Source organism: Ambystoma mexicanum, chromosome 1q (genome assembly GCF_040938575.1).
Source record: "Ambystoma mexicanum isolate Mex_15411 chromosome 1q, UKY_AmexF1_1, whole genome shotgun sequence".
NCBI lineage: Eukaryota > Metazoa > Chordata > Amphibia > Caudata > Ambystomatidae > Ambystoma > Ambystoma mexicanum.
This window is the reverse complement of record NC_090922.1, coordinates 570,675,354-570,703,291: the sequence shown is the minus strand read 5'-3', so window position 1 is coordinate 570,703,291 and position 27,938 is coordinate 570,675,354. Positions and strand designations below refer to the sequence as shown.

The following is a 27,938-nucleotide window of genomic DNA, read 5'->3' as shown; positions in this document are numbered from 1 at the left end:
GTTATCGAAGCCCTGCCCATCTTCGAGAGGGGGAGTTTCGCCCAGAACGCCATTGATTTGCGCAGGGCGGGGAGTGCTGCCTTTGTGTTTGTTCATGCATTAGCTCGGGGGTATGCATAATGTGCACTCCAAGGTAGCGGAATGACGTATTCTGCCACTGGATCCCAACTTCAGGGAATGCTTCTAAACTCTGTTTTCAGGGCTGCTAGGGGGAGCATACAAGACTTTGACCTGCTAAAACTTATCCCAGAGACCTTGGAATAATTGTCCAGCACTTCTAACATGCTTGGTACGTTGAGGTGTGGGTCCCTGACGTATATGAGAACGTCATCCGCGTAGAGCGAGATGATGTGATCCACGTCTCCCAGTCTAATGCCTGCATCGAAGAATTGCTTTCTAAAGTAGACGGCTATGGGTTCTAGTCCCAGTATGTAAAGCATTGGGGATAGTGGACAACCCTGTCTAGTCCCCCTGCATATATCCCAGGCCTCCGACACATACATCCCAGATTTCACCCTTGCCTTAGGTTTAGCATACAAGATGTTAATCCACCTAATAAACCCGGGACCAAAGCCAAACTCCCTAATCACTACCACAAGCCATTCCCAGTAAATGGAGTCAAACGCTTTGACTGCGTCTAGGGACAGCAGCGCGTATGAGTCCTTGTCTATCGGTTTGCGCTATAATGTGCTGCAGCCTGCGTAGGTTCATGGACGTATTTTGGCCCGGCACAAAGCTGCACTGATCTGGGTGAACTATGTCTCCTATTATTCTAGACAGCCGCTTCGCTAAGATCGTAGTCAGGATTTTAACGTCATAATTTAACATTGCAATCGGGCGATATGAGTCGCATTGGTCTGCCGGTTTATTGGGCTTGAGGATCGGGATCACAAGCGTCTCCCTCATACTTTCGGGTAGTATTCCTTCTTCGTATGCCTCCTGGTATACTGCGTGTAATATGGGGGGGTCAGGGAGGACTCATACGTTTAAAAAAACTCTGTGGGCAACCCGTCTGTTCCCGGTGCTTTGCCTGTGGCCAGGGATCTGATTGCATCGGTAATGTCTTCGGGCGTGATTTCTGCTTCTAGGGAGTCGGCTTGCTCAGGGGACAGCCTGGGGAGCCCTATCTCTTCTAGTGTTTCTATCAAACGTTCATGGGGGACCTGCTCCTCATATGAATACAGGTGGGTGTAAAAGCGAGTCAAAGTGTCATTTATGTCCTGCTGCGTACAGTGTGTGTTTCCATCCTCATCTTGTAGTGAGGTGGTGGGGTGTTTCGGGTGCTCTTTACGGCAGAGCCAGGCGAGTAGTCTGCCCGGTCTGTCGGCCTCAACATGTGCTCTATTTGTTCTGGCAGTATAGTCGAACTTTTCCAGCCTGTTCCACGCAGTTATGTTCAGCTCTCTAAGTCTCAGAAGCTCCTCTTCCCTCTGTTGGGTGTCTATCGGGGTAGCCTCAAGTCGCTCAATCTGCCGTTCCACTAGGTCTAGTTCTTTCCTGAGAAGCTTCTTGATACCTCCCGCCTTTGCAATTACTTCTCCCCTGGTTACCACCTTTAGAGCCTCCCACACTGTGCTATTGTAAGCTACACTACCGGTGTTAACCTCTAGGTATGCATGAATAGAATCGCGTAATTCTTCTCGGAAGGCTGGGTCCCTCAGGGCGTCTGTGGGCATTTTCCACATGGGAATGGGGGCGTCTGGGCCCTCTGTGGTTCTATGTTTTCAGAAGCGGGGAGTGATCAGAGGTAGTCCTCCCCAAGTATTGTGCTCCCTCCACCCGGGGTAAGTGTTCCCTGTCTATGAATATATAATCTAGTCTTGTGTGTAACTTATGTGGGGATGAGTAGAATGAGTATTCGTGTGCTTCAGGATGTTTTTCCCACCACACATCCGTCATTTCCAGCCTCCCCAACATGGCGGATAGTGCTGTCGTAGCGGTCGATGGGCCTGTGGTGTGGATCTGTCCAGCCGTGGGTCATGTACACAATTAAAATCCCCCCCCCCAAATAAAGAGATCGTTCCTGTACTGTGCAACTCTAGGGTACAGTGAGTTCAGGTAGGACGGTATGTTATTGTTAGGGAGAATGGAGTTCATGATGCATACTGCTTCTTGTTCAATGAATCCCCAAATTACGACAAACCTACCTTCCGGGTCTATCTCAGTTTTGTCCACTCGGAATGGGAGCTGTGGGTGAATCCAGGTGTAGACCCCTCTTGCGTATTTAGAATAAGTGGTACCAAACCCCTATCCACCCCAATGTGTTTGTAGCTTGGCCACCGAGTCCACCGTGCAGTGGCTCTCCTGTAGTAATGCTATCATTACCCCTTTTCTGTGCAGGTAGGTTTTAATCCTGTTCCTTCGGAGATAAGTCCTTAGGCCCCTTACATTCCATGTCATTATTTTTATGGTGGTCGCAGCCATAGGGGTTTAGTAATGGATCTGTTGTCCCCCCCTTTTCCCGCCTCTGCCACCCCCGGGCCTGGACCTGTTAACCAGGGGTCGGTCTGTGTTGGGGTTGGGGCACGAGCCTCATCGTTTCCTCCCTCCCTTCCCCCCTCCCTCTGTGTCAATTGGAGACTTATTAACATTAACAATCCTCACTCTAGTGAATAAGGGTAACAAACCGTTCAACTCAAAACTGCCGCCAGCAGTTGCCTCAAACTTGCAGCGCTCGGGGGCACCCGGTCCTTCCAGGCCTTTCCGGGCCTCCCGGTGCGGGTGGTGTGTCGGCAGTCGGCCTCCACGTGTTGCAGGAAGGTGCGTCGGCTTCGTTGTAATTTGCATGGGTCGGTGTGCTCCTGCCCGTCATGGCGTACGTAGAGTTGTAGATCTCAAGCGGTCCGGTATTCATTCGGCAGTTGTGCGAACCTTCATTTTCCTGTCGCTTGGTGCTTTCAATGGCCTGTGACTTCATGCGTAGTGCTTTCCTTATCATCAGCAAGGTTGTTGTCCTCAAGCCACATATTTGCCGCTGCCGGAGTCTCAAGAAAGATAGCTTTCCCCTTGTATAGTACCTTAAGGCGGGACGGGTACAGTAGCATGTACTTGAGGTTTAGCTTGCGCAACCTAGCTTTCACCGGTACAAATTAGTTCCGTGCTCGCTACACCGCAGGAGTATAGTCTGGGTAAATGACTATTTTGGCGCCATGTTTCTCGATCTCCCCTCCTTCTCTTGAGAATCTCAGTATAGTCTCTCTGTCGCGAAAGTTCAAGACTTTTGCAATAATAGGGCGCGGTAGGGAGCCCGGAGGGGGCCTCTTCTGAAGTGATCTGTGGGCCCGTTCTATTGAGAAGCCCTGGGTCAGTTTGCCAGCCCCGATTTCTTGCAATAGCATCGTTTCTACAAATTCGGTCGGGTCTGGGCCCTCTGTGTCTTCCGGTACCCCCAGAATTCGGATGTTGCCGCGGCGGGCACGTCCTTCAGCGTCCTCTGATCGCGCCTCTAGCCGCGCTACTTGCAACTCAAGGTCTTGGACCTTAGATTTAAGTTCTGTGGTGTCGTTAACATTGTCTTGGAGCGTTGCCTCCGTTGTGGTCACCCTTTCTGTAAGGTTACGAGCGTCCTGTCTCATCAGTTGCATGTCCGACTTGATTTTATCGATCCTGGTTTCGATGGACGTTCGTAGCGCTGCTATGGCTTCTAGCACTTGCGTATTTGTCGGATCGTCCTCCTTAGCCGTCGGGTCGTCTGCTACCTTTGTCCCCCGTTGTTGTTTCGCCCTGACCGTGGTGAAGGAGTCCATGGTCGCGGTTTTTAATTTGCTTTTGGGGGGCGACGACGCCTGCCCTTGGGCGTGCTCCGCTGCCATTTCCCGTTCAGCGGGGATGTGTATGTAGGGTCGATTGCGAGCGCTGTCGTTGTAGATGGGGAGTCCTCAGCCCGCGGATGTTCCGGAGGGAACCGCCCGTCGCCTTCTCTCTTCTTCGTGTCTCTCCGTGTCTCTCGCGGCCTCGCGCCGAGGGTCCCTCCTCCTCCCGGCACTCGGTCTCGGAGATAGAGACCCGGGTCACAGCCGGCCGCGGGTGTCCGCCCCCCCCCCCCGGGGTGTCGCCGGATCACTGGGTTGGATGCTGGCACTCCTCTCTCGCCTCCAGAGGCTATCCGCCCTCCAGCGGTGCGTCACAGATGGGACCGGCGGGCGCCGCCATTTTGTTGGGCCGGGGTCTCCTCTCTGTTCGCTTCGGATAACCGTTATCTCGGTCCGATTTTCTTGCAGAAACTTCGTCGAGGGTAGTCAAACGGTTCTTCTTCCCGTAGCTACTTCAGGCGTGCTTGTTCAGCTTAAGCAGGCCGAACGATTCGGTCTGTTGTAGGATCTCGGGCAGGAGCGCGAGGAGAACACGTCCTCACTCCATGCGCGCTGGCCACGCCCCCATCCAGAGGTTAAGACACTCAGCCTTCACACATGGTTTCTGAGTAACTGAGTTACAAGGATTGGGACCTCCCAGATGATGTAATGGAAATGTTTTTTTTTGGCCAGAAGGCCAGCAGCATGGTCTTTGTACTAATGCCGTTAGAACCAATTCTGCAGCTGGTGCAGGGACAAGCATGTAGACCCTTTGCAAAACACCAGAGGTGTTATCCTTTCTGTGTACTTGGTCAATGTGGGGATCCAGGTTGGAACCATTAAAGGTTATTTGGCAGCGCTTTCCCTTTTGGTGATAACATTTCTGAAGGGACTCACTAATGTGTTCCTTTCATCTTCCTTTCAGGTTCCCATTTGGGACCTTAATCTGGTGTTAACATTTTTTGTGTGCACCATTTGAACCACTCCATGTCCTTTAAGGCTACTAAGGTTCAAGACCATCTTGTTGCTAGCATTAACATCAGCCCATAGAGTGAGTGAATTGCAGGCACTATCCTCTAAACCACCGTTTACAGTATTTCATAAAGACAAGGTCGTCCTGAGGGTCAAGCCTTCATTCCTACCTATACCCATTTCAGACTTTGATTTAGGACAAAAGATTGTGTTACCCACTTTCTACCCTCCACCTCATCCTGGCAAGGAGGAGGAGGAGGAGAGGTTGCACAGGCTCAGCCCACAAAGGGCTCTGAGCTTCTACGTTTCAAGGTTGTCAAAACTTCGTCTGGATGACCAACTATTGGTTACACGGGTCATAGACAGGGACAGGCTGTAACAAACAGACCTTATCCAGATGGTTTATTCTAGCTATTTCCGAAAGCTACTGGCTGGCCGGCAAGTATACGACAGAAGGCTTGAGAGCCCACTGCACTAGGGGCATGGCTACTTCCTCTGCTCTGCAAAGAGGTGTTCCTATTAAAAACATTTGGTCTACAATACACACTTTTACGAAGTATTGCTGCCTTGATTCTACCTTAAGTCAGGATGGAAGCTTTGGGAAAGCTGCTCTCCATTCTTTTCATGGAAACCATTGAGGGCAAAATTCTTACTACCTCCCCCAAAACAAACACTGCTTTGGGAGTCTATCAAAGATGAGGAATACATTGGAGGACACAATCCATTTGAAGAACAAGTTACTTACCCCTGGTAACGTTCTTTCGACTGGATGTTCCTCCCATGTATTCCTCATGGCCCCTCCCAACCTACCCCTCAGTAGAATTTCCCATGTTATTGCAGCTTTCGCTTCATCAGAGCATAGTATGGTCAAATCTGCGTTGGAGTGGGTAGTTCTACTTGAGAATGATACGAAAAAACAGAACTGAGGCCAACGGATTGGAGATATCCAAGATGAGGAATATGTGGGAAGCAACATCCAGTAGAAAGAAGGTTACCAGGGGTAAGTAACTTGTTCTTCTCATATGTTCTGTCTCTCTTTCTAACCTGGGTGAGCTCCTCTTCCCCACGTTTCAAGTTAGGTTCAAGTCCCATGTTCATCATAAAGAAACAAGGAAATATGGCTTTATAATAAAGTTTTAATTCCGTTCTTGGCTCCTTCGCTGTGTCACAAGAATGTTCAATGTTCAAACAACAAGGAATTCTGTCCTTTCTTGAGTAATAACTTCCACTTCATGAAATAGCATCGATGTTGTTCTGGGCCATGATGCATTACCACAACTTAGAAATGTCAGAGGAAACACAGTTCCTTGTCAGATTCGCAAAAACCACACTTGAAAGGGCAAAAGAACATAGCTTCTTAGCAGCACTCTTTAAATCTTTTTTCATATCCTTATATAGCAGAGTGTATAACTTTGTCAGGATGACTTCACAGCACCACTGCTTCTACCTGGGTAATTCTCATGCCAGCTCAACTTCTGCATGGATTCACCATGCAGGTCTACTCTCCTGCCCCTCTGTGTTCAACATTAAACTGGGCTCGGAAGTTTAAAATCTACTGAAAACAAATGTTTTAACCACTGCATTGTAGTTTACAACTTTGTGACTTGTAGCAATTTTCCAGAAAAGACAACATTCACATTAGTGCTCAGAACGCTCAGTAACACTCACTGGCTTCTGATTTCCTCCCTTTGCGTGCTCCAGGGCTTGAACTGCTCCAGGCCTTGTATGGACACACAGCCTTCCTTGGTGAAGGTGTCTTTGATCCTGCCACGCAGTCAAGGAGCTCCTCTAGCTCCTGGGATCTTCGGCTGCACAACTCTCTCCAGCCACAGAAACATTTCTTAAGGGGTTTAAGTTAGTAGAGGCATGATTTGACCACCACATCTATTTAGTGACTGTTCACATCCCAGATGACACTCCCAGGTGTTTTATTTTAACAGATACAGCGACGGCATAGCATAAGAAAATGAGAAGAGCTGAGGTAGTCTTTTAGCACATGTTTTGGGTTAAGAAGCTGCATTTCTAGTTTATCACCATTGAGCTTCAGGCTTGTATATGCATCCAACTTCGAGTGCAGCTCTCCCAGCAAATAAGTCCATGTAAAGGTTCATATCGCACGTGTGTGTTATACATTAGAAAAATCGTAAATTGGCATCTTCCTAGGAGGACATATTCAATGCTGATTATGAACTGGGGTACACTTGGCAGCATATCACCCAAAAAGAACACATCACCTATTGAAGAAGATATGTGGTTGATATTTATTTCAAATTAGCAGATAACTCCAGGAATGTCTACTTTGCGTGCAATATCAAGTTGTCTTTGGACTACAAAGGCACATTTCTTTCTGCTGTAGGAAATTTACATGAAGAACATCACACTGCAAGTAATACATATAGAAAACCTGCAGCGATTAATGAGATTGTTGCATGTTAACAGCAGAGACGCAATGAAATCAAAAGATCACCCCTTATGGAGAATCTTTAAAAATGAATATAAATTGTAGACCGAATAAAATGTTAAACTGGAACCTTACAAAATAACTGAGACAACAAGAGCAAGGTTACAAGCAAATCACAACAAACTTTGGACAGAAAATATTTTAGAACAAAGTTTTAATCAGTAGGCAGTGTGACGAATTGAAGGAATTCGGCCATTCTCCCCAATGGGGAGCCTCCCCCTTTGAGGCTAGGGAGGGGTGTCTGGGCAAGGACAAGTGGGACCTCAGTAGGAGAGACTCTCCCTTAAGGGACAAGGACTGTCACTCTTGCGAGGAACTTCCCAAGTAGGTTCCCATGGTGGCATGCTTGGGACTGATGTGAAGAACCGTTTAAAAACCAGACACTGGGCTTAAGATAACATTTACATATACTGTTATGAACAAGAAAGAGGATCTGTCTCTTTAAAAAGAGAATGCCATTTAAGCCCACTGACAGCCTAACACCTGAGAGAAGTGAAGCCAAGGAGAAGCGCAGAGCCCGCAACTTTCAGAGCTGGTCTGAGAGAGAGAAATGCTGGAGAGCCAGCGTTCAACCAAAGAGTGAAACCGAGGAGTCGGGGAACACAAATTCCGCTGGTGGCGTGACCATGATGACTTACTGGTGGGCAGTCTGCCCGTCAAATGATGCCGACACAAAGACTCTAATGCGTAGAAGTGGAGAAACCGAAGAGAGCCCGAGCGAGCACAGGCCCCGGAGACATAACAGGGAGAACAGGAGAACTGAGAGGCCGTTGGGAATCTGTACGCAACAAGAGAAACTGGTTCCAGTAATTGACGAGACCTTGAAGATAAAGTCGATGAAACAGAACTGTAATGATGTGAAAAAGGGAATTGTTATTAAAGCTGGAAAAGAGGTAATTTAGACTGGGGCACATATACCCTGGGAAAAGGGGTAGGGTACCCTATGTTGGGACTTGAAGAGGGGGACAAATCAGAGAGAGAGAATACTCGGAGAGAAAGTGAAGTCTCTTATGAGAGGAAGTGAAGACCATACAAGAAAAGAAACACAAAGCAAGTCACCCCAGGAAAGGGGGGAATATTAATTCCCAAGAAAGCATATACCAACTAAGAAAGTATATGTTTAAAAAGCACAAAAGGCCTATCAGCGTGGAACAAAGGATAAGACAGGGAGTTAAAGGAATTCCTGGACAATAATCCATAAAGAGGAGGACAACCCAAAGAACTTGTGAATGTGTTACAAGAACTTGTACAGAAGGTGACCAGAGATCATTTAAAATTAGTCTAACAAGATGGAAAAGCAAAGGAACATCATTACGAGAAAGGACAATCGGGACAAGCAAGAGATTCTCCTGGCCTTATAATGGTAGGGTCATTAAAATTTGTTTTTGGACTGCAGACTTTCGTTTATGACTTCCTGATGACTGACAGGCACCTTAGTTATTTACATAGGCAGGGAACACCCACATAGCGATAGGGAAAGTTAGGCCTTTTTTATTATTTAATAATGAGGACCAGAAATGTCAATGGAATAGAAGTGTCTGCGTCCTCCTTCTGACCCACAGGAGGCAGAGCAGTATCTCAAGATGTTGCACTTCTAAAGTGCAACGTGTCCACCAACATTTCTTTCCGCATATTGAAAGTCTTACTAGAACGACTATATCCACATGCTTCAGTATTGTGGATTGGGCTAAAGACACTGAACATGTAACATGGTTTCCCAATAATATTTTGAAAAAACTATTATAGCTAATACCATAGCTGTGTTAAACAGGAAAAAGAAAAGCAATCTAACCCCCCCCCCCCTCAAAAATGCTGAATTCTTCTGTTTTTCTTATTTAACAAATAACCCAAGGCAATGGCAGTTTGTATTATTGGTTGACAGAATTTCCACTTCCAGTGTGCACAGTTACTTGTTTTCCCAAAAGCTTGCCGGAAAGGGAAACATTTATCTTGAACCAGCAACTCAGCCAGGCAGACATTGACTAGACTAGGTATGGAGTATTTCAGAGCTTTACTAGGGTGTTGAAAAAGCATACTGGCAGAGAGGTGTAGCCAGCAGACAATTAACTGGCATTGGCAAAGGCAACAGTTTCATACAATGAACTTATTTTTGGTTATCAGGTATTGTCCTTATTTTTCCAAAAACACAGCATAAAACAGGTATCGACTAAAGATGGTGGAGTGGAGAATTCGGGGCTGTAGCCAGAGCTGAGCTTAGGGGTCTGCTTGGCTCTAAGAGCTGAGCACAATCCAAACCGACGAAAGACCCATGCCTGCAGTCTTGCCTTCCGATATCCATCAACACAAGTCCATATGTGCAAGCATTGTCTTCAGGGGATGCTGGTCCTAGTTCTTAATTTAAAATGGTAACATCCAGAATGATAAGTCCCAGAATTCAAAGAAAAATCAGGGGCATGTTGGCATCAATTCAAGACCCAAACCTGGCATCCTGCCTCCCCATCTCGAGCACAAGACCAATGCCTGGCATGCTGCACTAGCACCACCCACAACATAAGGCCCATACCTTGTATCCTGCTTCTGCGCCCACATGATACCCCACCCATGCCTGGCTCTCTGCTTCCAAACACAAAACCTATACATGGAGTCCTACTTTCCCACCCATCCCACAATACAAAACCCATATCTGCTGCCTTACTCCCACCCACACATCAAAGAACACATACCTCGTGTCCCAATTTTGGTAGATACTCTATAGTACGAATAACCACTTTTCTCAGGATCACATACTTTAGTTAAGAGAAAGCTGGGGTTTCAACCCAGCCTGCACATTTGAGACACTTCACATCTTTTTGGCTCTAGCTTATAAAATTAAGTGTTCATTTATGGCATTAAAGAGATAATATAATACCCTGTTGTATAGATATTAATTGAATAGTAAACCAATCCCTTTCTGGACCAACATTACAAATATGTAAATTCTTTTGTTAATAAAAAGATTATAACTAGCTTTGTCTTTCCCAACCCAAATGGAAGCCTACAAGTACAAGAAACCAAAGTAATGTGAGCTGAGAAAAACTCGCCATGATTTTGCAACTCTATTTTCCGACTTAGACACGCATCAAGCAAACTGTATGACAAGGGCTACCGATATGTAGCACAAATGCAACCATCCAGTGTTTATCCAACGTGATAGGAGTGTTGTCGTGGTCAGCGACTGCCCCGCTCACTGCTGTGTGTGCAAACCATCTTCCCATGTGGATGCACTGCTGATAACGCAAGGGTTGGACAGGATGCCAGGCAGTCTCTGCCTAGCCCCATCTGGGTACGTTTTTAAAAAATATTCTGGGTTGAGCATGTGAGGCTCGGCATCCGTTTTTGGGGGCAGTTACTCGCAACTAGAGTTAAAAGCCACTTGGGCCAGCCTGAGCCCTGCTCGTCTCACCCACCTATTATTGACATAAGAGGCCAGGTACTCGAACCACATGCCGTGTAGTCCCATCAAATACCAACATACTCACATTGTACACCAGCTATTCCCATCAAATGGCAAATGCTTGAATATGCGACAGTCGCATGGGGCAATTCCTTTGAAGAGGATGAGGAGTCTTTGAATTGGGAGACACCAGCAAACCATGTGAAGAGCTTATCCACAGAGGCTGAGACTAAAACAGACGGTAACCGGAACTCCAAAAATTAGCCAACACTTCCTGGTCCACACCGTTCCCTGATACAGAATCGACCTGTCTTATGTTTACATTGAGTAACAATAATCCACCGATTTCCACAGCACTACCGAGGTAGAATGAGGGTGAGGGATGACTCTTCTGTTTGCTCATTGACCGAGGCTGAAGTAGAATGGAGCTGCTTACTGTTGTTTTCCCATGGAAGGACACCTGTGGGTCTCCATTCCCTGTTCACATAGACAGAGAAAGTCTTAGAAGTAGAAGCGGCACAGAGGTGTAATCCCCAACAAACTTCTGACCGCAAAATGGCAGATTGGGGGTTTAAACCTGCAAACCTCATTAAAGGAATCCTCCAACTTCCAAATTGGGACACAGGGGGACAGATGTGCCACCCCTGACACAACCAAGAAAAATAAACTCATGAATGGAAGTAGGGTACTCTGTGTAGATACCAATCCTAAAGCCCACAGCGAACGACACGAGGAAAGTGATAAACCAATCCCTGAGTTTAGTGGCCAATCTAGAGGAGATTCAGCTTGATAAAAGTGGGCCGCGAGGAAAAGGCAAAGGCCAGTCAGTATGGTCATCCAGAGAGAAGATGTACCCAGAGGAGGAAATCCACAGCCTGCTGAGGCCTATAACTCTGACCCTGACAAAGGTCACACAGAGAGAAGTGCAATTGCTGATAGCCTAGGCTTTTTCTCAGCCCGACAGGCACCAGAGACCAGAAGGCATCCTCGCATAAAAAGCAGAGCCTATTGAGGACTCAATGTGGGGTGTTATGAGGAGCACCCTTGGCTGGTGTGCGATAATAACTTCAGCCTGACTACAGCCCTGGCAAGGGGAAGCGATTATTGCGGTGATCAGTGATAGTAGCACCCTGACACGGGGGTACACATTCCTGCAGGTTAGAGCAGGAATTTCATTACCCTTGGGCAGAGTGAAATAAGACGTATTTGCAGTTACACTGAGGAGTATGGGAAGGCAGGGGAGTTGAGAAAGATTTCAATAAGGTAACAATTACGCTGACATTGTTTATAGTGTGTGAAAATGCCAAAGTAATGAATTGGTTACTCTTAAAGTATTCTGCTGTTAATGTTCATATTATTTCATAATTTATTTATCATTGCAGTATGTAATAAGCTCTAACTTTGTGATTCAGCATAGTACATAAATATATTGTACAAGCTGGTTCAAACACTGGCCCACCACCATCTATTCAAAACACTCCCTAAAGCTAGCCTTCACTTGTATTGAGCCTGTGGTCAAGAATATTACCAAAAAGGTGCATTATAGTAATGGTCAAACCATAATTATAGAATGCGGAGCATGATATAATCGTACCATAGCACACAACATTCCTTTGAACTTGTAATTTGTTAGTTCCTTGCAGTAGTTCTACGGTGTAACCAGTCGGCATAGTAGCCGAATTAATTTTTTTGTGTGTAATCTAATCAATTAAATGATAAGATACAAATGGCATCTGATAAAAGATCAAATGTCTTACAATTGGATCCCTCTGTTCACCTTCAGAAAAGGGAGAACATTAAAGGTACCGATCAAATCGCATCTATACTCAGTGAACAGTGTCAACAGAACTGAATCTGCCAACAGCACATCACAGCTCTTTTGCTCCTTTCTCCCGCTCGGTCCCACTAAACTACGCCCTCCCCCTTGCCCTCTTACTTTACAGATCCGCCAGAGCACCAAGTGACCACGCAGGTGGGGACAGTGTGCCGTATAAGAACCTTTGAAATAACATCAAAATGTAGAGAAAAAAAGGTTAAAACGTTTGGCGAAGGCTGTGCGTCATAACGCATAGGGTGCATTTCCCCTGTGAAAAAATGTCTTTCCCATTCGTTCAGGTTTCAAAATAATTCATGGAAATGTTAAATGGCAGTGGAGATTTATGTTGGATTGAAACTCGTCTCTCATTTACTCTCTAAAATGATAACCAATTCCGCCACCCAATCGGCTCTGCAGTACAAAACTGAATGCTTTAACTTTCATGCTGGCGTGAATGCATTGGATGCTCCCTGCTTTTAGCATCTGCTGGGTGATGAAAGTAGGCAGATTTCATAGCGGAATGGCACTTCTTTCGGGGCGGTGCCACACCTATGGGAGTACTATTCAGCCCCTGCCTACCCCCTCCAGCTTATAGCGATTTCCCAATTGCTAAAAAAGGCGCACAATCGTTTTTTTTTTTTTTTTAAGTAATTGTAATGGAAGGGGAAACATGATGGAGCGAGGGAGCAGTGGGCCAAAGAGGTAGCAATGAGCAAGAAGCCAGAAATGGAGCGATGGGCAAGATGCCAGGGAGGGAGCAATGGGAAAGAGGCCAGTGAAGGAGAGGTGGGCACAAGGTCAGTGAGTGAGCCAGAGATGGAGCAGTGGGCCAGAGAGGAAGCCTTCAGCGTTGGACCAGATTCCAGAGAGGTGGTGACTATGTGAAAGAGGGAGTGAGCAGCAGATTGGGAGAGCGGTTGGAAGGAAGAGTGTATTTTATTTTTTATTTTTTTTATTATAGCGTTAAAGCCCGCAGGCATCGGAGCGTGTTCCAAAGAGACGGGACAAAGAGTGTGCAGAGCGGTCATTTCACAGTGCTAGGCTTGTCGTAATTCAAAGATTTATTTGCATAACAGTGTTTTCAATTTCTTTCTGAATGGAGTATAATTGAGTAGACTGGGAGAAAGGGTGTGAGGTGCAGAAGGAGCGAGTTCAGGGGTGCAAGAGGGTCTGGAAATAATTTTCAAAGTGGCCCCATATTACACACTTTCAGCCCAACCCTTTTCCTATGAGTACATTTTAAAATATAATCGGTTACCACACAGAAGAGGCCCAGGGTTCAGAGGTCTACCAGGAAATCTCCAGAGTTCCCTATAGCTAAGGGGCAATGTGCTTGCCTTGGAAGCAAGACGACACGGAGCACCACAGGTTCGATTCCCGGGTCCACGCTTAGAGACCTCTGGGTATTAAGCGTGTTATAAATAACCTATCATAACATATCATATCATAGGGCAGTCCACCCCTGAATGTAATTAGTTTTTTTTTATACCATTTCACCAGGCTTTCCAAATATGTCTGCTGTACTTTTTGGTATTATGGCTGGGACAATTCCCAATCCATGATGTCAGATATGTACTGATCAAGTGACCTATGAGTAGTATAAAAATGAGCCACATGCTGGAAGGAAGAGAGTTGCTGTTTTCTGCTGCCAAAATTCCCATGATTTTGGTCTTCATTGGGTGCCTGCTGCAACAGTCATCAAAATCTGATCAAACAGATTTCTGTTTACTGGATGTGTTTTCTGGCTGGTGGTTTTTCCCTCCAGTCAGGGGTCTCGCTCAGCTCGCTTTGCATACATGTGGGTTCATTCCGGAGGTGGCTCCATGACATAAAGGAAAGTTCACCTCTTTCTGTTTGTGTGTTGTAATGGTGTCGAAGAAGGAAGCTGACACAAAGGTGGCATGGTTTTGGTTGTAAACCTTAATTTCTCGACGAGAAAAAAAACGATCTATTCCTATCTCTAAATAAATGTAAAGGAATTGTCCGAATGTCCGTCAAAATCAATAGTCCACCGCCCTGTGTCAAATCCTACTCTAACCCTCACACTGCAACTAAAAGATAAACTAACAGAAAGTTCCCTTTTCAGAAGAAAGGACACTAGTTAAGAAGCAGAACGTAGCCAAAGAATGTTCTCTTCCAACACAAATGCCAGGGCAGATGACTCCCTTCCCCTGGTTTTCGGGCTTTTCCCAGCAATTTCACATCCAGGGGAATGGCTCATTTCTCCTGGTGTAGATTTATGCAGTTTCCAATAAAACCAGGGGTGGGAAGTGTCTCGGTACAACTCTTATCCCAGTACCAAGAGAATACCGCCCTTCTCCTGGTATTACTTGGTACAGTTCACCACAAGGCCAGGGGAATTACTTCCTTCCCCTGGCGTCTTTAATACAAATCCTGTGCTGGTACCAGGAGAATGACTCCCTTCTCCTGCTGTTGCTTTGTACAGTTCTTTCTTACTGTTGGGGGTGTGAGGGGGGGGTCCCAGACCCTTCTGTGGTGGCCAAGTGGTTTCCTCGTTTCCACTGCACTGAATACATTTTCTCTGATGCTCTCCCTCACTATTGGAGGTCCAAGACCCTTCTCTGGCAGCCAGTGGTTTCATCCCTACCAATGTGCAGAGGAAGATTTCGTTTGATGCTCTCTTCTTGGGGGTCCCAGACCCTTCTGTGGATGTCAGTGGGTTTTGTATCTCCGCTGTGGTGAGGAAGATTCCCTCTTATTCCCAGGTTATTTGCATCAGGGTACCAGAAACTTCTGTAGGTATTGTTTCTCCACTGTCCCAAGGAAGATTTCCATAGTCCCAAATTATTATCTCCTTATGCCCATTAATGTCTTCCCTGTTATTGGGTTGATGCCTCTCTGTGTCAACCCCCGATTCCCCGCCAGGTCTCGTGTACCTCCCCTTAACTCTTGCGGGGTTCTGTGTCATTATCGGGACTTCCTGGGACCGGGGCACACTTCTCCAGCTCTGTGGACTTCTCTCCTCTGCACTCAGAGCTGCGTGACATTGGGATTTGGTCCGCTTCCACTCTGCAGGCAGAGAACTTCTTTGGCAGTGTCTTGCCGCTCTCTACTTCTTTCCAGTCGCCAGTCTACGTTTAAATCTCCTGTGCTGGAGAATTTGGATGCTGCTGCTTTCCCTAACAGGACTGGATACTGCTGTGCCTGCCAACACTGTGCTACTTACGGCTGTGTTTGGGTCCACGGCCGGGCTTGACGCATCTGATAGTCCTTTGTTCCTTTTTATACATTGTATCCATTTCCACCCATTTGGATTGCACAAGACCTTCTTTGTTACTGACTTAATCCTCATTCCTCCTTGGGGCCACCTCGTACCAGTATTCTCACCTTTGTCTCCTGGGCTCTTCCTCGTCATAGTACCTTTGGCTTTAGGCCCTATATTACAACAATACATTGGTTTGCTTTCAATGTAGTGGTGGCTCTGGACATTATGGAGAGCTAGGGAATGCGGTGAGTAACAACATTCAATGGGCTGTACCCCAGGTGATTGTCCTTACCCCCAGAGGGGGGTGTCCCTCCCCCTGAGATCCTCCCACATTAAACCACCTATGGGGGGATAATTGGGTAGCAGCCACACCTCCCTAGCCTCATGAAAAAGGGCTCCCCCTTGGGGAGAAGTAACACTGTGTGAATCAATTTAGTGTGTAGTAGTGCCGCTGTCAGATTTAGTCCATAATGTGAAGTAATGTGGTTATGTTAGGTGTAGGCGGCACATGCCCATTTTAAACCTTAAAAAAAAAAAAAAAACGCTTTTCTTGCTAGGTTGGGGCAGTAAACCTTGTACCCTTCTACTCCTTCTTGTCTCAGTATGTCTGGGCATTTTTGTTTGCCCTTACACTTTAGGTTCCGGGGTGTGGGTGGGAACACAAAAAGTAAATGGCACCTGTCTTCTTGCATTTAAATTGCATATGTTGTTTAACTCCTTTTGCTGTGCCTCTTTTTCCAATAACCGTTCAAAGTGGAGAACAGTCCTTGGCAAAGCCAACAATTTTGTACCTTGTGCTGGCATGGATTAGACTTTTGACAGGCACTGCCATAATTACTACCTGGCCATAAAATGGCAACATCTGGAAAATTGTGTGATTACCTTGGCATATGATAGGCATTTGTTAAGCACGGCTATCTAATACTGATATACAATAAAAAAAATGTTTGTCTTTGTTAATGCTTCTTATTAACAGGACTTCAGTGCAATGAAAAGGTATAAATCAAGTGACTGAAAGCACACATTTGTTTTAAGACATTTTTATGAAAGTAGTAGCGCATTCTGCGCTGCAATTCAGCCATTAACTCTCTGCATACTGCTTAGAACTAACAGTGCAGGCCAAGGTTTGATGTTGCTAGTGCTAGCTCAAAAAGGGGCAGGTAGGTGGTGGAAATGGTCATAGGGATTAGCATGTCCATGGGCAGTCAATGAGTGGGTAAATGACCAAACATCAACCAAAAGCTGTTTCCCTCCTCACATGCCATCTCTCTCCAATCTGTACTCAATGCAATAGCTTAATGCCACCTAACTGCCACAATAAAAAATGGGAAAGAAAATCAAAATACTCTACAATGAAATCTTTATAAATAAAAAACACTTTTTATTTTTTAATATAAAATGAAGAGTTATCAGAACGTAATATTTTACATCATGTGCAATTTCGTTTTCTATTATTGCTACCAAGAAGGAAATGAAATATGGAAAAAATAGTAATGATTGAAAATTGACAAATATCACAAATGTATTCACCCCACTATGAATACAAAAGTACAAGTGAAATGTACATAATAGTTTGTCAGCAAAACATCATTCTGGGGTAAATGTACCATTCCCTAACCGCCTGTGCCTAAAAATAAATATTGAGCGGAAATGAATTAGCTGAGAAGCTTATTTTTGTTGCAAGAACTTATGGGCAAGTATTTAGAAGAATGAAACGGGTGGAATAACATGTTGAATTGCAATACATCGGACTTGTGGAGGAAAAATAAAGTAATACGGCATGCTGGTTTATGTACCCCACTATCATAATGTCACTATGCACCATTATATTCTGTTTGCCACACGCCATGTTTAAATCACTGTTGCCAGCTTGTAGGAGGCTAGATGTTAAGCTGTATTGTGCATGTCGCAGTTGGAGAAATGCTTTGCCTATCCCAAAGAATGCTCGTCTTTACCTATTCTCGCTTCTGACTTATATACAGTTTGGCACAAGCAAGCATGTTCTATGCTATTGCTTTCCTGTGGAACGGCCGCTTTAGCTGGCGGAAGTCATCATATTACAAGGACTCTCGCCTGCCTCAGAGCAGGTGCAAAGCTTTAGGGAGTGAATTCATCTTGGTAAAATGCATGAGTACCCAGCGCGCATTTAAAAAAAATGAAAAACGCACCGATTGGTGCACTTGCAAGACTTGCCCTATGGTAAGCTGGCACACGTTGCACGTGCCCCTCGCGCCAGTCTTCCTTTTTTGGGGTGGGGGGGTTTCCAGCCACCATGGAAAAGGAGAGGGGACTTTTTTAGTCCCTTCTCCCATTCCATGGTGGCCATTTTGTTTGTTTACTATTACTGCCACGGAAAGGTAGAACGGACTACGTTTCCCAGTCCGCAGCGTCCATTTTTATTTTCCAGCTGCGAAGTGCACCTCGTCTTGCAACCAAAAAAAGCACCAATAGTACCCCAGTCTAACGGGCAGTGGTACTAATGGCAATAAGCCCCTCGCTGGGGGGCCATTACCGCATCAGGTGATGCCCCCCGGGCCTTCGTTAAGGCCCTCGCTACGCAGTAATGGCCACCACAGCTCAGGGCTTATTACCTAATTATGCTATGCTGCCCTCGCTGATAACACTAACGTGCACAGCAGAGTGCAGATGGCATCAACGGCTTGTATAATGAGGGGTTGTTCTCTGTCAGCAATATTGTTGCAAGGTGCAACCTTGCCCAGCTTGGAGCACCCATCACCCCCCCCACCCCCACCATTGAAACTCATGCATTCATGTTGCTATAAGAGTCCGGGCCCCACCGAAGTCTCATGTTGCCATTGGTTATGTGTCTGCTATTGCTTTCCTAATAAAGTGTTCATCAATCCACCATCGTGTGTGGTCATTTCTGTCACGATAGACTAAAGGTGACTTCATTTTAATTTGAAATTGTATGGCATCTGAATTTTCATTTGTAATATGAAAATTACTAAATAATACAGAATTAAATGTGGACTACTAATATTGCTAATTGCATTTCAGCTATAATTGTTTTAATTAGTGGGTGCTCAGGGAATAGTACATCGATGTATGTGTATTAAAAGGACATGGGTAGGCGGTTGGACCCCATGAAATACCTCACCCAGCAGCTGTTTTTTCATCAATAAGAAATGTCTTTATTGGACAGTATCGACATTGGGGTGTGCTATGTGTATTCACTGTGGTATAATTTGACTGCCTTTTTTAACCGATTATTTTATTTCTTTGTTTTGTCCCTTGGCCACCACCCTCTAACCGTACCAGATCGCCTCACCCAAAAGAAAACGTGCATTGTCATGGCAAAGGTTCTGTGAAAATTGGTGTAAAAAATACTGTAGCAAAGCATTTTCAGTAAAAAGACTGGATACCCCTTGGAGCATGTCTTCCTCAGCTATACCATTTTATGTAATTATTTTAGGGTTATTTCACTGTCAAATAAGCAGAATTGATTGCCCCATAATGTATGGCTGACTGCTTACTTTCATATTTCCGCATTCAGAGGGATTGAGGAAACCTAACATTCTGTCTTCATTCGCTTGATTTATTTCTTTTAATTTAACAGTGAAATGCCCTTTTTACTATTGTAGTACTGATGTTGGCTATAGTACACATTCAGGAAAATGGCACAAACCATTACAACGTACATAGAGCGATCCTAAAAAAAGAAGTGTACACAGCGCCATGTGGTTTTCTTTTGTTGTTGTTCAAACTGAGTGCTCGAATCCTGCATATAATAGAATATAGCGACTGCTCTCATTTGATTTGTTGTGACCATAATCCAGCACCTGGATATGATGTATATGATTTCCTCTGACATTGTCAACAATAAAACCCATGAATGCCTTTCCTCTACTTGCAGATGGACCTTGATGAAGACACAAGTGAAAACTTTTATCAGAAATTGCTGGCTCTAGAGCAGCAGGTCCGAGAAAGGATGACCAGAACAGAAAGGAAGGACCACTGTCAGTGAGAAGATTAGGAGCCAGTGAACGTTACTACCTCGCTCTCCCTCACGGGAGAGCACATCCAGGTTTCCATGATGGTGTCAGGCATAGGACCTGCTTTGTGCCATTATTCCGGATGCCTGACAGACGGTGCCAGTACATCTAACCAAGAACATATTCTGGAACAGTTGCTAGAAAACAGGATCTGGTGTAACTCATGCTCCTCTTGACCATAATCACAAAACACGTTTTTCACAGGCTGTTGCCTCCTTAAATGTATCGTCACCTACTTGAGCCTCAAGACCTGCATGTATAGGAAACCCGATTGGGAAATCGTTATGACGAAAAAATGAGGTGTTATGTTCCCACTAACCTCGCCTGCGCTGTATCCTGTACATGTTTCAAATAAATGTCTTATGTAAAAAAAAAAGAAAATATTGACACATGGAAACACGATTAACTGCCAACATTTGTGGAGTTTTTAATATTTTGTTTTAATACATAGAATGCTCTGCACCCAAACGTATTTTGAATGCTCATGTCATTTTGGGAGGTCTATTTCATGTAACAAACACTGTTAGCAGAGTTTCGACAAGGTGCACAAGTTACATGCCAACGCAAAGTTGCAGGCATTGAGCCTGGCTCCATTGATGCCGCTAATACTTTGGCTGTCCTGCCACGGGTTACTATGGTAGATCTTCATCTCTGGTTTGATCGGATTTTATATTATGTATACAGTGCGGACCAACACCCAACCAGTAACTTTCTTTTCTGGAGGCTTTGGGGCAGCAATGGATTAATTGCACCTTAATTGTGTTCTTACCACAACACAGTAAGCACATATTATCAACATCTGGGCTTGAACAATTACTAAAGAGCACCAAAATATACTTTGCTATTCCTTACTATTATTGTTTTATCATCACATTTCTCATCCCAAAACTCTTTCCATCAATCATTTTCAATATTTCTGTAATCATTTTTAGGTGCCAGTTGTGTCATAGGAAATGTTTTTTTTCTTCCTGTGTGGGTGTGGGAGCACACTTGGATTTGAAACTGAAATTATACTGTAATATTGTAACTTTTTTGACAGATTTGATGAGATGAACGGATTGTATAGTCAATTCAACTGGTAAACAACCTGAATCCTCTTATAAGAAGATGTTTTCAATGCCTTCGTATGTAGTCACTGTACTTGGAGTCAACTCTGCACTCATCTTGGGTATTCTTTTAGCACAGTGCTCGGTTTTATTGTTGAAGTTGTAAAATGCAGTTCCCCAGGATGCAAGCTGTTACAAACTTAACAGTTCACTTTACTGTTTTGAAGGTGTTTGAGACTTTTTTTCCCAACATGTCTTGTTTTATTCAATGCACTTTCTGGGCGTTAACTCTTTCCCAGCATGCAGTGTTAGGCAGAGGGCAGTTCCTGTTTGGAGAGACTCCCATAGTATACAACAGTGGTAAACGAAGCATAGTTTGGAGCTTTTTGGGCCAAAACTGTTTTGGGGTTGGGGACTCTTAATCAGTATGCTAATGTGGTCAATCCAGAATGGTTCTTGGCTTCGAGGCTTTTTTTTAACAGTTGTCAAAATAGGAAAACAAAGTACAGTTCTGGGCTTGGAAACTCAGTCCCAGGACAGAACGTTGTTCAAACCAATAGTCCCGACTTTGACGTTTTTCTTTCCCCAGCATATGATTTACACAAAAAACAAAATAAATGTTCCGCTCCCTTTGTGCTTTTAATGCTTTCTTTCCCATCATACAATATTTTGGAGTGATGGTCACATAATTCACTCTATTTTGTTTTACTCTTTCTCTGACTGTTCTGGACTGTAAGGCTCCCCAGTAAGAAATATTGCAGGCCGCTTACAATTCAGTTCACTCTTATCCCCCAAATGTAGTACTTTGGGCCACAATCAACTCTGTTCCCTTGTGGCCCTTTACCTGTATGCTGTTTATTTAAAAACATAGCTGGCAGTGCATCTCTCTATGGACTTTTAGGGCTTTCTTTCCAGGCTAGCAGTAGTCTTGTCAAGTGATAGTTCAATGTACTATACTGCTCACAAATTCCTTTCCCAACATGCAGTGTTCTGTGCAGTGATCATTTAATTGCACAATACTTTTCAGGACTCATGTTTTCACACTGCAGCCTTCTGTGCACAAAGCTTGCCACCAGTGTACTGGATGCCATGTGGTAAAGTTGCTTTGGGCGTGTACAATCCCTTTAGATAGCTTTACTCATTGACAAAAGGTCATTTTCTCTCTCTCGCTTTCTCCTTTCTTTGGCTTCTCTGGCCTCTTTGCAATTTCTCTTCTCTAAGCTCATGGTCGTCTCAGCAGCTTGTTCTTCTCTGGCTCAGCAGAATGGTGGAGATTCTTTTCCCCCAACTTGCCCTCCCCTCCGTTTTCTCCCCCTCTTATATGAGAATGAGTCATTCTTCTAACTTGTTGGTCTCCTGATGACCTCATCCTCACCCCTTTTCCACAGTTGTTCACCTGGCAGCGTACTTTGGGACGCTCTCCACCCGGCTAGGGTTGCTCTCCCACCGTCGCTGCAAGACACTGCCTTGGGTGTCCAACATGGAGCAGGCTCTTTGGTTTCAGTTTCCACGTCCTTATCTTCCTCATGCCGGCACCTCATAGACTGACAATCTGCACGTTTTTTTGCTAGTCTTGTTGCTGGCCCTGCTGTTCTGCACTGGCCAGCCCCCTTCCAACAGATGGATGTGGACGATCCTGCCTTACTCTTCAGGTTGGCTTTTTGAAGTAGCGGCAGTGCCACTCCTAACCGCAGCAGCTCATGGCCAGTTAAAGACATAACCATTTTCTTGTTGTGTTCTCTTTTTGTCAGTGACTTATCAACAGTTAATTAGGGTAGGGTGCACGTATGCTGCGATTTTGTCATGATAAACTGAGAATGCTGGAATTCTGCAATTGTGGAAAATATCGAGATTGTGAAACACTGCCTGCAGCAAACTGAATATTCTGAGTCTGTCAAATTGGGACTATGCTGGAATTTTGTGTACTAGGATTGTGTAACAGTAACCTGCTGATATACAGGCCTTCTACAAATTGTATTGTAAAACTGGAAATGTACCAGGGATTGTAAAATTTAGGAATATATGGAGATTTATCTAATTGAAATCTACTTGGGGTTGTCAAGCTAGAAATGTACTGAGGTGCACTGTGTACGCACAGAAGGAAGGGGATTTCTTATCAGGTGGCCAAATTATGTGCCGGTTGATAAACACCTTGGTTCATCCCTAAGCCTTCAAGTCATCTGGGATTTTCTTGACAAAGGGGGTGCTATTCGTTTGTATGTGAATGCATAAAACGGGAAAACGTCTTTACCTGGTTTTTGTTTGCATCCGCACATTCTTATTCCTGGTGGCACGATGAAGTGTGTTTTTGTCCAGAGACTACTATACCGGTTTGGACATTGACCATGCCCTATTCTGATTTGCAGGGAATCTGATTGATGTTATGTATTGTGCCTGGTTTGAATCCACCTACTTAAACTATGTGCAAGCTGCAGAAATCAATGGAGTTAATGACTGCTACCGTTTTTAAATGACATTCATCAAAGATCACCTTGGTTTCACCTCATGCCTGTGGAGAAGGGCACAGAAAACCAGGCAGATCCTTGGAGGGCATGCATGCAGTAATTCACTGACCCACCTCCGTCATGTGCAGGGATGAATCGCAGGAAAGAGCCAAACTGAGTGATTGTGCATTTGGTCACGTTATTTAATGCAGTTTCGTTATGAACAACAGACTGTGGGCTGTTTTTCCTCTAGCTTTACAGACCGCTCACCAACACTTTACCTGACAATGCTTCTGGTCTCCGTTAGGCTGATGGTATTCTTTACACGCTTTGAGATACACAGGACCCCGATGCAACTTTTTAGAGACGGCAGCGGAATCCTCAATCTGCGTACATTCCCATCCCCGTTGAGGTTTTGCTGGATTTTCTCTGGTGGTATGAGGAACTAAAATTTGCTAGCTCAATTGCCCTCCCTTTCTCTTTTGGGATCATCATACTCACTGACTGCTAAGAAAACGAGTGGGAACCTTCCATGTCATCATGGGCTTCTTTATTTGTGATCACTTGAGGAAATGTGTTGCATTTATCTTGAAATTGAAGGCCATTGTTCTTGCACTGAAAGCCTTTCTTCTCAGCTGACAGGTGAAAAGGGCTCTCATTCAAACAGACTGACTGCAAAGCTTCATTTCAATAATCTGAGGAGCTAATTTACCTCCGTTAGGGTGTTCTGGCTGGTGCAAAGAACGACCAAGCGAATACCATCAGCAGGAGGACCTTCTTCTCCCCAGTACATCTGTTGGCTTTGCCCTCGTCTGTAAGCAGAGTCATGCCAGTTCAGATCTCATCTGTTTGAGCACACTTGAATTTCAAACTTTAGGCAATCGGCTTCTTGGGTATTTTTGTAGATTGGAATACTACATTCCTTTGCACCATCCCTTCTCTTTCATTTGTCACCAGGTTCTGTGGCAGTGTTGATGAGGTCACCCTCAAATTGCTTCATTCTGGTGGCTCCTTACTGGCCAGATCCATTTTAGGTTTTAAAACTGTTGTGCCTAAAATGTGTTCACCGTCTCCTGACTGCTGGAAGTAAAGTATTTTCAGAATTATGCAATTCCCCCTTATGCCACAACCAAATTATTGCGCTTCGTCAACTGGTTCATGAAGGACGTATGTATGTCCCACTGCAGGGGCTTTACAAGGGCAATCCTTGACATCCTTTAAGGCACTAGGCTGCACATCACAAGGAGTGCGCATTAGAGCGATCTTTGCCAGGTGCAATCTTGTAAATCTTACCTAGTTTCCAGAAGCAAATATTGGAATTCTAAGAAGGAATGTTTATTATCGCAGAATGCTTTTTAATGCATTATTTTGAAGGGTGTTAAATGTATTCTCTCCTCTACCCCATTAGGAAGCCTCACCTGGTTTGGGAACCGACTGCAGTTCTTTATTCATGCCTGCAAGCCTTTGGAATCAATGCCCAACAGTGAATTTCAGGATCTGATCTGCATCTGGTGGCTGCTGTTGTCTCTACTCTAAGGATTAGCAAATTGTAGGCTCTCTTGTCCCTTGTCTTTCAACTGTTTTCTTAAATACAGGGCTGTTCTTAAGGACCGCGCAAACATTTTTTGTCAGTAGATGGGCTTTTATGACTAATGGGGTTTATTCTCCTCGCAAGCAAACTCCCAAGGTCTTTGTTGCTCACTGAGAGGTGTGCTACATTCTCTATATTACACTAAGTCAGTGATTTCTGATTCAGAAGAATCAATGCTCATACTGCAATGACCCGACTTATGCAATTTTCCAGTGCCCTGTCCCTCTAGCTGTCAATTGTTTGGCAACCACATGGCTACTTCTCTGGCACTCTGTAAACACTACAGTATGCTTGTCTGCTCCTGGTTAAATACTCTGTTTGATATAGCCCTCTTGAACAGTATGTTGGGTGAAATGGGTATAGACATAGGTTGCATACCACCCTACCGTTGTTCCTGTGCTTTAGAATCTTTCCATTAACCTGAAGGAAGGGAAACGGTGGCTCCAGTAAGTACAAACTACGTGCTCACTCTTGTACCGGTAGATCCTAATCCCCTTTTCCACCCACAGACCAACCCACTTACCTTAGCTGTGAACAGATCTCTGAAAGAACAAGGCATACACAATATTCTTGACTGTGCCTAGGGATGTTGTATACTTCCCAAACCAACCCCTCCCTAAGCCAGTAGCTGCAACCCTCGGCAGAACTTTGTTTGAATGCTAAATTAGAGCTTCATTTTTGGACCATTGTATTGAAAAATAATAGTTCAATAAAACCCCCAGTCGAATACATTCTACATTGGCGTATTGTGCTTTTGTCAGTTCTTAAAACAAATACTAAGTGGGTTGCAGGTGAATCCACCAATTTTTCGTTTATCTTTTTCTGATCTCAAAATAAGATCGGTCCCATAAAACCCTTCTGTTTCCTCTCTATTGTGATCATTTCCCACTCTTCAACCGAGGGCTACCTTGGTCACAATGATGATGATGATGGTGATTATCACTGTCAGCCAACAGATAGAAGACACGACATAGCAGTGATGGCAAGTGGTGCTCCTGGCTGGGAATCGATGTCCTCCCATACACCCGTGCAAGAGGGCTCGGAGTATGTGAGGCCTGGACTTTGGGGGTTTCTCTTGTATCTCATTGGTTGTTGTTGGCAAATAGTTGGCAGGCTCCAGAGGTCGTTCTATTAAGACTCCCGGCTTTCCAAATGTGTCCTCTGGACCGCTGACTGGGATGTGCTGGCTTACAGGATAAAAGGGCTCCCCTGGCTTGAACATCTGACTCTGGTACTTGTTGGGAGAGGAGAAATAAAACAAAAACAAAATTAGCTGTGCCTATTTTCCCTTAATGCTTCATAATAACAAGTTTCTACTTCTTTTTCTTACTTTATATTCTATATCTCAAGCACTTTATTATGCTGTTACAAGACAACTGCTCAGAAACTGAGGTGGATACCGTGAAGCATTGAGGGCAATTGCTTGGTTACCCTTGGAATACTCAAAGAGAATTCTAATTGGCTAATCTGCGGGCTGTTCGAACCAGCCTGCAGATTGTTCAGAATGATACATTCCAAGATTACCGGCAGCCAATCCCATGCAATGCCCAGGTGGATATATATACTTATACCTTCTGTATGCTCCTATATAACATACACCATGGTTACTAATTCTGTGACTGTCCAAATGTTTTGGACTACAACTCGCATTAACCTGCACCACTGAATAGGCTGGCTAGGAATCATGGGGGTCGAAGTCCAAAACATCTGCCAGGCCACATGAGTAACCATGCTATATAGTATACGGAGCGGTGCAGTTTATAAAAGCTTCATAGATCTCATCCTTGGGCTGTGCCAGGTGTTTCAGGTCCTCAACCTTCTTAAATGCCCTTGCTGTGCTTGGTCTTTTAACTATCTACTACCAGTACAGCACTTGGACCGGGTCTTTAACACTTAATTAGCACATGGCAATCGTTCTTGATGACCTCTCAGCTAATGGGGATGTTTAGATTGCAGTCAATAACTACTAGTATTGACTGTGGTCTGAACATTCTGTCTTCAAAAGCAGAAAGGGAAACAGCAATGCAAGACACTTTTACTTTGAAAGGCATTTTATTTTTTACTGCATTATCCTATTCAACACACGAAAGAGAAAGCAAAAACATGGACAAAAACTTTTGCTTTCTTAAAGAAAAACAGTTTAATTTTACATCAAATGCATGCTCATTTTAAACCTGGTTCAGTTCAACCAGGTTTGCAATTAAAATGCTTAATTTATGAGGACAACCATGTTATTTCAATACTACAAAATAAAATCACATTTAATTCACAGCTAGTTACCCATTTACCCAGCATTACAGTAACATTGTTTACTTCACCACCAAAACAAGTATTTTTACTACCACTATGTGCTAATAGCCTTATAGACCTCGGGAGGGGATAATGACCCTTCTCCAACGTATGCCCCTTTGTGATGCAATAACAACCCCTGCCTTGGTCTATAAGGCTATAATATTAACCTAGGTACCTATCACTTGCAATTCGTGTTGCAGGGCAGCAACTTGCTAACGCATTACTGCACATACAAACCAAACTTCGAATGGATTGTGTCCTCATACGTATTCCTCATCTTTGATATTCAAGTCTGCTTGCAGCTTGCTTTGGAAAAAATGTTCACAGGGTCAAGCGTCGTGAATTGGTCCTCGACAGCTTCCGTAGCATCCCTTGTGACGTTGACACAGGTATATGAGGCACGCACGTGGACTGTTACCTCATTTCAGTTTTTTCCTTTTGCTGCGTGCTTCAGAGCTACTCCCCTCCCCGAAATTTCAATTGCGTTGATATAATCAAGTATTCAATATGTTTTTGACATGTCCTCGAAACCGAAAACGGGTTTCAAATGTTGTGCAGACTTTGGGGCAAAAATGTCCATCACAGACACTCACCACATGTTTCTGTGTTGTTTGGTGACAGGCCACAAGGTGGACTGTGGCTCATGTCAATCAATGACTGTAAAGGCCTTGCTGGAAAGGAAGGGGAAACATGATACAGATAAGCCCTCTCCCAAATCCCGATCCATTATCCTGTCCAAAAGAAAATCGTCCCCTGAATCAAGGGATATTTGTATCGTAGAGAAAGCGTCCGAAACATCAGACTTTTGAGGTCCAGTTCACGCCGCTAGTCCTCTTCTCACAAGAAGAGTAATAAATGGGGTCACAGGTCCTTGTCATCGTCATCTTCCTCT

General features: G+C 44.6%; 2 protein-coding genes across 5 annotated transcripts in view; one reads left to right on the top strand and one right to left on the bottom strand.

Moving 5' to 3' along the window:
• The window catches only part of HSD17B7 (hydroxysteroid 17-beta dehydrogenase 7), a 340,157-nt gene extending 320,082 nt beyond the window's left edge, over nucleotides 1–20,075 (top strand). For all 3 annotated transcript variants that reach the window (XM_069641053.1, XM_069641051.1, XM_069641052.1), the window contains one exon: nucleotides 19,535–20,075. In XM_069641053.1, coding sequence (XP_069497154.1) covers nucleotides 19,535–19,645 — 111 coding nt within the window. In that variant the 3' untranslated portion in view covers nucleotides 19,646–20,075. The remainder of the gene's footprint in view (nucleotides 1–19,534) is intronic.
• Nucleotides 20,076–20,080: 5 nt separating this feature from the next.
• The window catches only part of LOC138532322 (uncharacterized), a 72,152-nt gene continuing 64,294 nt past the window's right edge, over nucleotides 20,081–27,938 (bottom strand). The window contains exon 3 of one of the 2 annotated variants that reach the window (XM_069641058.1): nucleotides 20,081–25,982. In XM_069641058.1, the coding sequence (XP_069497159.1) occupies nucleotides 25,647–25,982 (336 nt within the window). In that variant the 3' untranslated portion in view covers nucleotides 20,081–25,646. Of the gene's footprint in view, nucleotides 25,989–27,938 lie in introns of both variants that reach the window. The other variant, XM_069641057.1, reaches the window with a different exon arrangement.